The sequence below is a fragment of the Bombina bombina genome, chromosome 3, assembly GCF_027579735.1.
Source record: "Bombina bombina isolate aBomBom1 chromosome 3, aBomBom1.pri, whole genome shotgun sequence".
NCBI lineage: Eukaryota > Metazoa > Chordata > Amphibia > Anura > Bombinatoridae > Bombina > Bombina bombina.
Genome location: NC_069501.1, coordinates 1182978228 through 1182993741, shown reverse-complemented (window position 1 = coordinate 1182993741; position 15514 = coordinate 1182978228). Strand labels below are relative to the sequence as shown.

Below are 15514 nucleotides of genomic sequence, written 5' to 3'. Positions count from 1 at the left end.
CGTATCTACCGGATGTGCAACACTGGCAGTAACAGAAATGGCAAGAAACCATTAGAAAATAACTATACAAGTAACTATACAATACTGATAATGGCAAATAGCTCAAGGAGATATCTGTATAGCTTTAACAATGTCTGGTGCATAGCAGTACTACCCTGTAAACAAGAATCATTACATTATTAAAGCACAGACAGCATGTCTTCATTATATAAAGGCTAAGTAGTAATGGTGCGAAAAAGAAACCACTGCAGTGTGTGAAAAGCGTTTATTTGGCATAAACTCTTTGAATTTATACTACTTAAAGGAACATTGTACACTAGATTTTTCGTTGGATAAATGTTTTGTAGATGATCCATTTATATAACCCATCTGGGAGTGTTTTTGTAACAATATATAGTTTTGCTTATTTTTAATAACATTGTGCCGATTTTTAGACTCCTAACCAAGCCCCAAAAGTTTGAAATGCATACTGATGTGTACAGATTCCAGCAGCTCCTGTATAATCTGTCTTTTCATATACAGGGAAGGGGGGAGTGTCTGTTGTTACTGTTTTCCCTGCCCTTTCACTGGGTGTCCCAGCCTAACCTCATCAACAGTGCTAAGCTGGGAGCTTCAAAGTAAGTTTTTAAAAAAGGTTTATACTGGATCTCTATATCAGTATCAGTGAATTTGTTTCTTTATAGTAGTGTCTAGTCTAACACATACAGTTATATGAAAATTGGTGTATACTGTCCCTTGAAGAAGAAGGTTTGACAATATTAAGTTTGTATTCTTTCCATGACTCACCTCATCATCATCATCTTCGAAAAGTGTCCCTCTGGTTACCTGTGAGCTTTTCCTGCTGTATGAAGATGAGGTGCTGGTAGATCTGGGAATGAGATTAAATCAATTACAAGGTGAAGGATGACACTGAATGGTAAATTAATAAAGTTTTGCCTATATAATATACACTTAAAGGGAGAGTCAAGTCCAATTTTTTTCCCCATGATTTAAATAGGTGCATGTAATTTTAAACAACTTTCCAATTTACCTTTATCACCAATTTTGCTTTGTTCTCTTGGTATTCTTAGTTGAAAGCTAATTCTAGGAGGTTCAAATGCTAATTTCTTAGTCCTTGAAGACTGCCTCTAATCTGAATGCATTTTGACCACTAGAGGGCATTAGTTCATGTGTTTCATATAGATAACATTCAGCTCGTGAAGTTACCCTGGAGTGAGCACTGACTGGCTAAAAAGCAAGTCTGTCAAAAGAACTGAAATAAGGGGGCAGTCTGCAGAGGCTTAGATACAAGATAATCACAGAGGTAAAAGGTATATTAATATAACTGTGTTAATTATGCAAAACTGGGGAATGGGTAAAAAACAAATTTATGCTTACCTGATAAATGTATTTCTCTTGTGGTGTATCCAGTCCACGGGTTCATCCATTACTTGTGGGATATTCTCCTTCCCAACAGGAAGTTGCAAGAGGACACCCACAGCAGAGCTGTCTATATAGCTCCTCCCCTAACTGCCACCCCCAGTCATTCGACCAAAGACAAGCAAGAAAAAAGGAGAAACTATAGGGTGCAGTGGTGACTGTAGTTTAAAAATAAAAAACACCTGCCTTAAAATGACAGGGCGGGCCGTGGACTGGATACACCACAAGAGAAATACATTTATCAGGTAAGCATAAATTTTGTTTTCTCTTGTAAAGGTGTATCCAGTCCACGGGTTCATCCATGACTTGTGGGATAACAATACCAAAGCTTTAGGACACGGATGAAGGGAGGGACAAGGCAGGAACTTAAACGGAAGGCACCACTGCCTGTAAGACCTTTCTCCCAAAAATAGCCTCCGAAGAAGCAAAAGTATCGAATTTGTAGAATTTAGAAAAAGTATGAAGCGAAGACCAAGTCACCGCCTTACAAATCTGTTCAACAGAGGCCTCATTTTGAAAGGCCCATGTGGAAGCCACCGCTCTAGTGGAATGAGCTGTAATTCTTTCAGGAGGCTGCTGGCCAGCAGTCTCATAATCTAAGCGGATTATGCTTCTCAGCCAAAAAGAAAGAGAAGTTGCCGAAGCCTTTTGGCCTCTCCTCTGTCCAGAGCAGACAACAAACAAAGCAGATGTTTGACGAAAATCCTTCGTAGCTTGTAAATAAAACTTTAAAGCACGAACCACATCAAGATTGTGTAAAAGACGTTCCTTCTTTGAGGAAGGATTAGGACATAATGAAGGAACAACAATCTCCTGATTGATATTCTTATTAGATACTACCTTAGGAAGAAACCCAGGTTTGGTACGCAAAACTACCTTATCTGCATGGAAAATCAGATAAGGGGAATCACACTGTAAAGCAGATAACTCCGAAACACTTCGAGCCGAGGAGATAGCTACTAAAAACAGAACTTTCCAAGATAAAAGTTTAATATCTATGGAATGCAAAGGTTCAAACGGAACTCCTTGAAGAACTTTAAGAACTAAATTTTAACTCCATGGCGGAGCAACAGGTTTAAACATAGACTTGATTCTAACTAAAGTCTGACAAAACGCCTGAACGTCTGGAACCTCAGCCAGACGTTTGTGCAAAAGAATAGACAGAACAGAAATCTGTCCCTTTAAGGAACTAGCTGACAATCCCTTCTCAAATCCTTCTTGGAGAAAGGATAAGATTGTAGGAATCCTGACTTTACTCCATGAGTAACCCTTGGATTCACACCAATGAAGATATTTACACCATATCTTATGATAGATTTTCCTGGTGACAGGCTTTCGAGCCTGAATTAAGGTATCAATGACCGACTCGGAAAAAACACGCTTTGATAGAATCAAGCGTTCAATCTCCAAGCAGTCAGACGCAGAGAAATTAGATTTGGATGTTTGAAAGGACCTTGAAGTAGAAGGTCCTGCCTTAGCGGCAGAGTCCATGGTGGAAAGGATGACATGCCCACCAGATCTGCATACCAAGTCCTGCGTGGCCACGCAAGAGCTATCAAAATCGCCAAATCTTTCTCCTGCTTGATCTTGGCAATTAGACGAGGGAGCAGAGGAAACGGTGGAAACACATAAGCCAGGCTGAAGGACCAGGGCGCTGCTAGAGCATCTATCAGCGCTGCCCTGGGATCCCTGGACCTGGACCTGTAACGAGGAAGCTTGGCGTTCTGACGAGACGCCATGAGATCCAGTTCTGGTTTGCTCCATAGTTGAATCAACTGGGAAAATACCTCCGGATGGAGCTCCCACTCCCCTGGATGAAAAGTCTGCTGACTTAGGAAATCCGCCTCCCAGTTCTCTACTCCTGGGATATGGATAGCTGAAAGATGGCAAGAGTGAACCTCTGCCCATAGAATTATCTTTGAAACCTCCAACATTGCCAGGGGGCTCCTTGTTCCCCCCTTGATGGTTGATATAGGCTACAGTCGTGATGTTGTCCGACTGAAATCTGATGAACCTCACCGCAGCTAGCCAAGCCTAAAGAGCATTGAACATCGCTCTTAGTTCCAGAATGTTTATCGGAAGGAGGGCTTCCTCCTGAGTCCACGAACCCTGAGCCTTCAGGGAGTCCCAGACTGAGCCCCAGCCCAGAAGGCTGGCATCTGTCGTCACTATAGTCCATTCTGGCCTGCGGAAACTCATTCCCCTGGACAGATGGACCCGATATAGCCACCAGAGAAGAGAATCTCTGGTCTCTTGATCCAGATTTAGCAGAGGGGACAAATCTGTGTAATCCCCATTCCACTGATTGAGAATGCAAATTTGTAGTGGTCAGAGATGTAGGCGGGCAAACGGAACTATGTCCATTGCCGCTACCATTAAGCTGATTACTTCCATACACTGAGCCAATGACGGCTGAGAAGTGGAATAAAGAGCACGGAAGTTAGAAGCTTTGACAACCTGACCTCTGTCAGAAAAATCTTCATTTCTACTGAATCTATCAGAGTTCCTAGGAAGGAAACTCTTGTGAGAGGGGAGAGAGAACTCTTTTCTTCGTTCACCTTCCACCCATGAGACCTCAGGAATGCCAGAAAAATGTCCGTATGGGACTTGCGATTTGAAAAGTCGACGCCTGTATCAGAATGTCGTCTAGGTAAGGAGCCACCGCTATGCCTCGTGGCCTTAGAACCGCCAGTAGGGAGCCTAGAACCTTCGTAAAGATTATTGGTGCCGTGGCTAACCCGAAGGGAAGAGCCACTAACTGGTAATGCCTGTCTAGGAAGGCAAACCTGAGAAACCGATGATGATCTCTGTATATCGGAATGTGGAGATAAGCATCCTTTAAGTCCACGGTAGTCATATATTGACCCTCCTGGATCATAGGTAGGATGGTTCGAATAGACTCCATCTTGAAGGATGGGACCCTGAGAAATTTGTTTAGGATCTTGATTGAAGGTAAAAACTACACTAAGTCACAACATATCTCTTGATACTTCCTTTCTTGTCGAGAGTTGCAAGAGAATGACTGGGGATGGCAGCTAGGGGAGGAGCTATATAGACAGATCTGCTGTGGGTGTCCTCTTGCAACTTCCTGTTGGGAAGGAGAATATCCCACAAGTAATGGATGAACCCGTGGACTGGATACACCTTTACAAGAGAAAAGGGATTATCTTTCTTTTTAAACAACAAAAATTCTGGTGTTGACTGTCCCTTTACCTGCAATAAATGTATATCAGCAGCACTAGTTACACATCTGAGTAGCACGACTAGCGCTGCCGATTAGATCAGGGACAGTTTCTGTTAGGGACCTGCAGTGCTCTGCGGGTCCTAAGTATTCATTTTTTGTGTGTTTAACACCTTTGCGGGGTAGTACAGCGCTAATTAATTGGAGCATGTAATTTTTCGACTATTATGGCCCTTTTAAATCTTATAACAGACATACAGCACATCCATATGCTCTGTTGGAGATTTAGTAAACAGACTATCTGTGCCATATGCCTGAAGTTTTACAGTAATACAGGTACATTATTACCAAATGTGTCAACAGATAGTGCCAATTGTCAAAGCCAGAACAACAACATGTATTTAGCTAAACAACTTCACATCTGGATGATGATTATTTATCTATCTAAAAATAGGACATCCCCTGGTATAACATCTATGATAAACTACTGTCCGCAAAACTGCACAATAGCGTTTGCAATATCTGTAGACATATTTTAGCCCTGCAGTATATGCAGGATTATTCCCTTTGTAAAATATTCCTTTTAGATAGGTGTTTAGCTGTTCAGACATTCTCCATATTACTATATACCATTATACTAAAGCTAAACATCTCTAAAATAGACTATTGTTTTCATTCCCATAGTTCAGCGTTATTTATGACATGAGAAAGAAAAATTCAGTAAACCCAGCTTACAAAATCATGTGAGTCACTGTTTTTCAAATGCTAGAAAACATAATTTATGCTTATCTGATAAATTTATTTCTCTTGTGGTGTATCCAGTCCACGGATCATCCATTACTTGTGGGATATTCTCATTCCCAACAGGAAGTTGCAAGAGGACACCCACAGCAGAGCTGTCTATATAGCTCCTCCCCTAACTGCCATATCCAGTCATTCGACCGAAAACAAACAGAGAAAGGAGAAAACACAGGGTGCAGTGGTGACTGTAGTTTAAAATTAAAAAATACCTGCCTTTAAATGACAGGGCGGGCCGTGGACTGGATACACCACAAGAGAAATAAATTTATCAGGTAAGCATAAATTATGTTTTCTCTTGTAAGGTGTATCCAGTCCACGGATCATCCATTACTTGTGGGATACCAATACCAAAGCTAAAGTATACGGATCAAGGGAGGGACAAGGCAGGTACTTAAACGGAAGGTACCACTGCCTGTAAAACCTTTCTCCCAAAAATAGCCTCCGAAGAAGAAAAAGTATCAAATTTGTTGAATTTTGAAGAAGTATTAAGCGAAGACCAAGTCGCAGCCTTGCAAATCTGTTCAACAGAAGCCTCATTTTTAAAGGCCCATGTGGAAGCCACAGCTCTAGTAGAATGAGCTGTAATCTTTTCTGGAGGCTGTAGGCAGCAGTCTCAGGCTAAGCAGATTATGCTTATTAGCTAAAAAGAAAGAGAGGTTGCCAAAGCCTTTTGACCTCTCCTCTGTCCAGAGTAGACAACAAACAAAGCAGATGTTTGACGAAAAGCTTTAGTAGCTTGTAAGTAAAACTTTAAAGCACGAACCACGTCCAGATTGTGTAATAGACGTTCCTTCTTTGAAGAAGGATTAGGACACAAAGACGGAACAACAATCTCTTGATTGATATTCTTATTAGATACCACCTTAGGTAAAAACCCAGGTTTGGTACACAGAACTACCTTATCTGCATGGAAGATCAGATAAGGAGAATCACATTGTAAGGCAGATAACTTGGAAACTCTACGAGCCGAGGAAATAGCTACCAAAAAAAGAACTTTAAGAACCAAATTTAAGCTCCAAGGTGGAGCAACAGTTTTAAACACAGGCTTGATTCTAACTAAAGCCTGACAAAATGCCTGAACGTCTGGGACATCCGCCAGACGCTTGTGCAAAAGAATAGATAGCGCAGAAATCTGTCCCTTTAAGGAACTAGCTGACAATTCTTTCTCCAATCCTTCTTGGAGAAAAGATAATATCCTGGGAATCCTGACCTTACTCCACGAGTAGCCCTTGGATTCACACCAATAAAAATATTTACGCCATATCTTATGATAGATTTTCCTGGTGACAGGCTTTCGTGCCTGAATTAAGGTATCAATGATTGACTCTGATGCTCTCTCCTGCTTGATTTTGGCAATCAGACGAGGGAGCAGAGGAAACGGTGGAAACACATAAGCCAGGTTGAAGGACCAAGGTGCTGCTAGATTATCTTTCAGCGTTGCCTTGGGGTCCCTGGACCTGGATCCGTAACAAGGAAGCTTGGCGTTCTGGCGAGACGCCATGAGATCCAGTTCTGGTTTGCCCCAACGATGAACCAATTGTGCAAACACCTCCGGATGGAGCCCCCACTCCCCCGGATGAAAAGTCTGTCGACTTAGAAAATCCGCCTCCCAGTTCTCTACACCTGGGATATGGATAGCTGATAGGTGGCAAGAGTGAATCTCTGCCCAGCGAATTATCTTTGAGACTTCTAACATCGCTAGGGAACTCCTTGTTCCCCCTTGATGGTTGATATAAGCAACAGTCGTGATGTTGTCCGTCTGAAATCTGATGAACCTCATTGTCGCTAGCTGAGGCCAAGCCTGAAGAGCATTGAATATTGCTCTTAGTTCCAGAATGTTTATTGGAAGGAGTGACTCCTCCTGAGTCCACGATCCCTGAGCCTTCAGGGAGTTCCAGACTGCACCCCAACCTAGAAGACTGGCATCTGTCATTACAATTGTCCAATCTGGCCTGCGAAAGGTGATACCTTTGGACAGATGGACCCGAGATAGCCACCAGAGAAGAGAATCCCTGGTCTCTTGATCCAGATTTCGTAGAGGGGACAAATTTGTGTAATTCCCATTCCACTGACTGAGCATGCAGAGTTGCAGCGGTCTGAGATGTAGGCGTGCAAACGGCACTATGTCCATTGCCGCTACCATTAAGCCGATTACTTCCATGCACTGAGCCACCGAGGGGGGAGAAATGGAATAAAGAACACGGCAGGAATTTAGAAGTTTTGATAACCTGGACTCCATCAGGTAAATTTTCATTTCTACAGAATCTATCAGAGTACCTAGGGAGGAAACTCTTGTGAGGGGGGATATAGAACTCTTTTCCTTGTTCACCCATGCGACCTCAGAAATGCCAACACTATGTCCGTATGAGACTTGGCAATTTGGAAGTTTGACGCCTGAATCAGGACGTCGTCTAAATAAGGGGCCACTGCTATGCCCCGCGGCCTTAGGAACGCCAGAAGCGACCCCAGAACCTTCGTAAAAATTCTTGGGGCTGTAGCTAACCCAAAGGGAAGAGCTACAAACTGGTAATGAATGTCTAGGAAGGCAAACCTGAGAAACCGATGATGATCTTTGTGTATCGGAATGTGAAGATAAGCATCCTTTAAATCCACTGTAGTCATGTATTGACCCTCCTGGATAATAGGTAGGATGGTACGAATAGTCCCCATCTTGAATGATGGAACTCTGAGGAATTTGTTTAAGATCTTTAGATCCAAAATTGGTCTGAAGGGTCCCTCTTTTTTGGGAACTACAAACAGATTTGAGTAAAATCCCTGTCCCTGTTCCTCCTTTGGAACTGGATGGATCACTCCCATAACTAGGAGGTCTTGTACAGAGTGTAAGAATGCCTCTCTCTTTATCTGGTTTGCAGATAATTGTGAAAGGTGAAATCTCCCTTTTGGGGGGGAAGCCTTGAAGTCCAGAAGATATCCCTGGGATATAACTTCCAACGTCCAGGGATCCTGGACATCTCTTGCCCACGCCTGGGCGAAGAGCGAAAGTCTGCCCCCTACTAGATCCGTTACCGGATAGGGGGCTGTTCCTTCATGCTGTCTTAGAGGCAGCAGCAGGCTTTTTGGCCTGCTTACCCTTGTTCCAGGTCTGGTTAGCTCTCCAGACCGTCTTGGACTGAGCAAAAGTTCCCTCTTGTTTTGTATTAGAGGAAGTTGATGCCGCACTTGCAATGAAGTTTCGAAAGGCAAGAAAATTAGATTGTTTGGCCCTTGACTTGGACCTATCCTGAGGAAGGGCAGGACCTTTTACTCCAGTGATATCAGGAATAATCTCCTTCAAACCAGGCCCGAATAGGGTCTGCCCCTTGAAGGGAATGTTAAGCAGCTTAGACTTTGAAGTAACGTCAGCTGACCATGATTTGAGCCATAGCGCTCTGCGCGCCTGGATAGCAAAACCAGAATTCTTAACCGTTAGTTTAGTCAAATGAACAATGGCATCAGAAACAAAAGAATTGGCTAGCTTAAGTGCTCTAAGCTTGTCAAGTATGTCATCCAATGGAGTCGCTACCTGTAAAGCCTCTTCCAGAGACTCAAACCAAAACGCCGCCGCAGCAGCAGTGACAGGAGCAATGCATGCAAGGGGCTGTAGGATAAAACTTTGTTGAATAAACATTTTCTTAAGGTAACCTAACTTTTTATCCATTGGATCTAAGAAAGCACAACTGTCCTCGACAGGGATAGTAGTACGCTTTGCTAGAGTAGAAACTGCTCCCTCCACCTTAGGAACTATCTGCCATAAGTCCTGCGTGGTGGCGTCTATTGGAAACATTTTTCTAAAAATAGGAGGGGGAGAGAACGGCACACCTGGTCTATCCCATTCCTTAGTAATAATTTCTGTAAACCTTTTAGGTATTGGAAAAACATCAGTACACACCGGCACTGCATAGTATTTATCCAGTCTACACAATTTCTCTGGCACTGCAATTGTATCACAGTCATTCAGAGCAGCTAAAACCTCCCTGAATAACACGTGGAGGTGTTCAAGCTTAAATTTAAATGTAGAGATATCGGAATCAGGTTGCATCATCTTCCATGAGTCAGAAACATCACCCACAGAAAGAAGCTCTCCTTCTTCAGCTTCTGCATATTGTGAGGCAGTATCAGACATAGCTCTTAAAGCGTCAGTATGCTCTGTATTTCGTCTAACTCCAGAGCTATCTCGCTTTCCTCTAAATTCAGGTAGTCTGGCTAATACCGCTTATAGTGTATTATCCATGACTGCCGCCATGTCTTGTAAAGTAAACGCTATGGGCGCCCTAGATGTACTTGGCGCCATTTGAGCGTGAGTCCCTTGAGCGGGAGTCAAAGGATCTGACACGTGGGGAGAGTTAGTCGGCATAACTTCCCCCTCGTCAGATTCCTCTGGTGAAAAATTTTTTAAAGACAGAATATGATCTTTATTGCTTAAAGTGAAATCAGTACATTTGGTACACATTCTAAGAGGGGGTTCCACCATGGCTTTTAAACATAATGAACAAGGAGTTTCCTCTATGTCAGACATGTTTGTACAGATTAGCAATGAGACTAGCAAGCTTGGAAAACACTTTAAATCAAGTTAAAAAGCAAATATAAGAAACAGTACTGTGCCTTTAAGAGAAACAAATTTTGTCAGAATTTGAAAAACAGTGAAAAAAGGCAGTAAATCAAACAAAATTTCTTTCATGTAATTATCAAGAGTCCATGAGCTAGTGACGTATGGGATATACATTCCCACCAGGAGGGGCAAAGTTTCCCAAACCTCAAAATGCCTATAAATACACCCCTCACCACACCCACAAATCAGTTTTACAAACTTTGCCTCCTATGGAGGTGGTGAAGTAAGTTTGTGCTAGATTCTACGTTGATATGCGCTCCGCAGCAGGTTGGAGCCTGGTTTTCCTCTCAGCATGCAGTGAATGTCAGAGGGATGTGAGGAGAGTATTGCCTATTTGAATTCAATGATCTCCTTCTACGGGGTCTATTTCATAGGTTCTCTGTTATCGGTCGTAGAGATTCATCTCTTACCTCCCTTTTCAGATCAACGATATACTCTTATATATACCATTACCTCTACTGATTCTCGTTTCAGTACTGGTTTGGCTTTCTACTACATGTATATGAGTGTCCTGGGGTAAGTAAGTCTTATTTTCTGTGACACTCTAAGCTATGGTTGGGCACTTTTATATAAAGTTCTAAATATATGTATTCAAACATTTATTTGCCTTGACTCAGAATGTTCAACGTTCCTTATTTCAGACAGTCAGTTTCATATTTGGGATAATGCATATGAATCAATCAATTTTTTTCTTACCTTAAAATTTGACTTTTTTCCCTGTGGGCTGTTAGGCTCGCGGGGGCTGAAAATGCTTCATTTTATTGCGTCATTCTTGGCTCGGACTTTTTTTGGGCACGTCATACGTGTCGCCGGAAGTTGCGTCATTTTTGACGTTTTTTGCGCCAAAAGTGTCGGCGTTCCGGATGTGGCGTCATTTTTGTCTCATTATTTTTTTGCTTCTGGTTGCTAGAAGCTTGTTCACTGGCATTTTTTCCCATTCCTGAAACTGTCATTTAAGGAATTTGATCAATTTTGCTTTATATGTTGTTTTTTCTATTACATATTGCAAGATGTCCCAGATTGACACTGAGTCAGAAGATACTTCTGGAAAAACGCTGCCTGGTGCTGGATCGACCAAAGTTAAGTGTATCTGCTGTAAACTTGTGGTATCTGTTCCTCCAGCTGTTGTTTGTAATGAATGTCATGACAAACTTGTTAATGCAGATAATATTTCCTTTAGTAATGTTACATTACCTGTTGCTGTTCCGTCAACATCTAATTCTCAGAGTGTTCCTGTTAACATAAGAGATTTTGTTTCTAAATCCATTAAGAAGGCCATGTCTGTTATTCCTCCTTCTAGTAAACGTAAAAGGTCTTTTAAAACTTCTCATTTTTCAGATGAATTTTTAAATGAACATCATCATTCTGATTCTGATAATGGTTCCTCTGGTTCAGAGGATTCTGTCTCAGAGGTTGATGCTGATAAATCTTCATATTTATTCAAAATGGAATTTATTCGTTCTTTACTTAAAGAAGTCTTAATTGCATAAGAAATAGAGGATTCTGGTCCTCTTGATACTAAATCTAAACGTTTAAATAAGGTTTTTAAATCTCCTGCAGTTATTCCAGAAGTTTTTCCTGTCCCTGATGCTATTTCTGAAGTAATCTCCAGGGAATGGAATAATTTGGGTAATTCATTTACTCCTTCTAAACATTTTAAGCAATTATATCCTGTGCCAGCTGACAGATTAGAGTTTTGGGACAAAATCCCTAAAGTTGATGGGGCTATCTCTACTCTTGCTAAACGTACTACTATTCCTACGGCAGATAGTACTTCCTTTAAGGATCCTTTAGATAGGAAGATTGAATCCTTTCTAAGAAAAGCTTACTTATGTTCAGGTAATCTTCTTAGACCAGCTATATCTTTAGCGGATGTTGCTGCAGCTTCAACTTTTTGGTTAGAAGCTTTAGCGCAACAAGTAACAGATCATAATTCTCATAGCATTGTTAATCTTCTTCAACATGCTAATAACTTTATTTGTGATGCCATCTTTGATATCATTAGAGTCGATGTCAGGTATATGTCTATAGCTATTTTAGCTAGAAGAGCTTTATGGCTTAAAACTTGGAATGCTGATATGTCTTCTAAGTCAACTTTGCTTTCCCTTTCTTTCCAGGGTAATAAATTATTTGGTTCTCAGTTGGATTCTATTATCTCAACTGTTACTGGAGAAAAAGGAACTTTTTTACCACAGGATAAAAAATCTAAAGGTAAATTTAGGTCTAATAATCGTTTTCTTTCCTTTCGTCACAATAAGGAACAAAAGCCTGATCCTTCACCCACAGGAGCGGTATCAGTTTGGAAACCATCTCCAGTCTGGAATAAATCCAAGCCTTTTAGAAAACCAAAGCCAGCTCCCAAGTCCACATGAAGGTACGGCCCTCATTCCAGCCCAGCTGGTAGGGGGCAGATTACGTTTTTTCAAAGAAATTTGGATCAATTCAATTCACAATCTTTGGATTCAGAACATTGTTTCAGAAGGGTACAGAATTGGCTTCAAGATAAGGCCTCCTGCAAAGAGATTTTTTCTTTCCCGTGTCCCAGTAAATCCAGCAAAAGCTCAAGCATTTCTGAAATGTGTTTCAGATCTAGAGTTGGCTGGAGTAATTATGCCAGTTCCAGTTCTGGAACAGGGGCTGGGGTTTTATTCAAATCTCTTCATTGTACCAAAGAAGGAGAATTCCTTCAGACCAGTTCTGGATCTAAAAATATTGAATCGTTATGTAAGGATACCAACATTCAAAATGGTAACTATAAAAACTATCCTGTCTTTTGTTCAGCAAGGGCATTATATGTCCACAATAGATTTACAGGATGCATATCTGCATATTACGATTCATCCAGATCACTATCAGTTTCTGAGATTCTCTTTCCTAGACAAGCATTACCAGTTTGTGGCTCTGCCGTTTGGCCTAGCAACAGCTCCAAGAATTTTTACAAAGGTTCTCGGTGCCCTTCTGTCTGTAATCAGAGAACAGGGTATTGTGGTATTTCCTTATTTGGACGATTTATTGGTACTTGCTCAGTCTTCACATTTAGCAGAATCTCATACGAATCGACTTGTGTTGTTTCTTCAATATCATGGTTGGAGGATCAATTTACCGAAAAGTTCATTGATACCTCAGACAAGGGTAACCTTTTTAGGTTTCCAGATAGATTCAGTGTCCATGACTCTGTCTCTGACAGACAAGAGACGTCTAAAATTGATCTCAGCTTGTCGAAACCTTCAATCACAATCATTCCCTTCGGTAGCCTTATGCATGGAAATTCTAGGTCTTATGACTGCTGCATCGGACGCGATCCCCTTTGCTCGTTTTCACATGCGACCTCTTCAGCTCTGTATGCTGAACCAGTGGTGCAGGGATTATACAAAGATATCTCAATTAATATCTTTAAAACCGATTGTACGACACTCTCTGACGTGGTGGACAGATCACCATCGTTTAGTTCAGGGGGCTTCTTTTGTTCTTCCGACCTGGACTGTAATTTCAACAGATGCAAGTCTGACAGGTTGGGGAGCTGTTTGGGGGTCTCTGACAGCACAAGGGGTTTGGGAATCTCAGGAGGTGAGATTACCAATCAATATTTTGGAACTCCGTGCAATTTTCAGAGCTCTTCAGTCATGGCCTCTTCTAAAGAGAGAATCGTTCATTTGTTTTCAGACAGACAATGTCACAACTGTGGCATACATCAATCATCAAGGAGGGACTCACAGTCCTCTGGCTATGAAAGAAGTATCTCGAATAATGGTATGGGCGGAATCCAGCTCCTGTCTAGTTTCTGCGGTTCATATCCCAGGTATAGACAATTGGGAAGCGGATTATCTCAGTCGCCAAACGTTACATCCGGGCGAATGGTCTCTTCACCCAGAGGTATTTCTTCAGATTGTTCAAATGTGGGGTCTTCCAGAAATAGATCTGATGGCTTCTCATCTAAACAAGAAACTTCCCAGGTATCTGTCCAGATCCAGGGATCCTCAGGCGGAAGCAGTGGATGCATTGTCACTTCCTTGGAAGTATCATCCTGCCTATCTCTTTCCGCCTCTAGTTCTTCTTCCAAGAGTAATCTCCAAGATTCTGAAGGAATGCTCGTTTGTTCTGCTGGTGTCTCCAGCATGGCCTCACAGGTTTTGGTATGCGGATCTTGTCCGGATGGCCTCTTGCCAACCGTGGACTCTTCCGTTAAGACCAGACCTTCTGTCACAAGGCCCTTTTTTCCATCAGGATCTCAAATCCTTAAATTTAAAGGTATAGAGATTGAACGCTTGATTCTTAGTCAAAGAGGTTTCTCTGACTCTGTGATTAATACTATGTTACAGGCTGGTAAATCTGTATCTAGGAAGATATATTATAGAGTCTGGAAGACTTACATTTCTTGGTGTCTTTCTCATCATTTTTCCTGGCATTCTTTTAGAATTCCGAGAATTTTACAGTTTCTTCAGGATGGTTTGGATAAAGGTTTGTCTGCAAGTTCCTTGAAAGGACAAATCTCTGCTCTTTCTGTTCTTTTTCACAGAAAGATTGCTAATCATCCTGATATTCATTGTTTTGTACAAGCTTTGGTTCGTATAAAACCTGTCATTAAGTCAATTTCTCCTACTTGGAGTTTGAATTTGGTTCTGGGGGCTCTTCAAGCTCCTCCGTTTGAACCTATGCATTCATTGGACATTAAATTACTTTCTTGGAAAGTTTTGTTTCTTTTGGCCATCTCTTCTGCTAGAAGAGTTTCTGAATTATCTGCTCTTTCTTGTGAGTCTCCTTTTCTGATTTTTCATCAGGATAAGGCGGTGTTGCGAACTTCTTTTAAATTTTTACCTAAAGTTGTGAATTCTAACAACATTAGTAGAGAAATTGTGGTTCCTTCATTATGTCCTAATCCTAAGAATTCTAAGGAGAAATCATTGCATTCTTTGGATGTAGTTAGAGCTTTGAAATATTATGTTGAAGCTACTAAGAATTTCCGAAAGACTTCTAGTCTATTTGTTATCTTTTCCGGTTCTAGGAAAGGTCAGAAGGCCTCTGCCATTTCTTTGTCATCTTGGTTAAAATCTTTAATTCATCATGCCTATGTCGAGTCGGGTAAAACTCCGCCTCAGAGGATTACAGCTCATTCTACTAGGTCAGTTTCTACTTCCTGGGCATTTAGGAATGAAGCTTCGGTTGATCAGATTTGCAAAGCAGCAACTTGGTCTTCTTTGCATACTTTTACTAAATTCTACCATTTTGATGTGTTTTCTTCTTCTGAAGCAGTTTTTGGTAGAAAAGTACTTCAGGCAGCTGTTTCAGTTTGATTCTTCTGCTTATAATTTCAGTTTTTTTTTCATTATAAGATTTAAACTTTATTTTGGGTGTGGATTATTTTCAGCGGAATTGGCTGTCTTTATTTTATCCCTCCCTCTCTAGTGACTCTTGCGTGGAAGATCCACATCTTGGGTAGTCATTATCCCATACGTCACTAGCTCATGGACTCTTGCTAATTACATGAAAGAAAACATAATTTATGT

The 15514-nt window shown here is 41.4% G+C and overlaps 1 protein-coding gene across 2 annotated transcripts in view; it reads right to left on the bottom strand.

The window, feature by feature from the left end:
• Positions 1 to 15514, bottom strand: part of MRE11 (MRE11 homolog, double strand break repair nuclease) — a 1042570-nt gene that overhangs the window by 104528 nt on the left and 922528 nt on the right. For both annotated transcript variants that reach the window (XM_053708610.1, XM_053708611.1), the window contains exon 19: positions 787 to 868. In XM_053708610.1, the coding sequence (XP_053564585.1) occupies positions 787 to 868 (82 nt within the window). The remainder of the gene's footprint in view (positions 1 to 786; positions 869 to 15514) is intronic.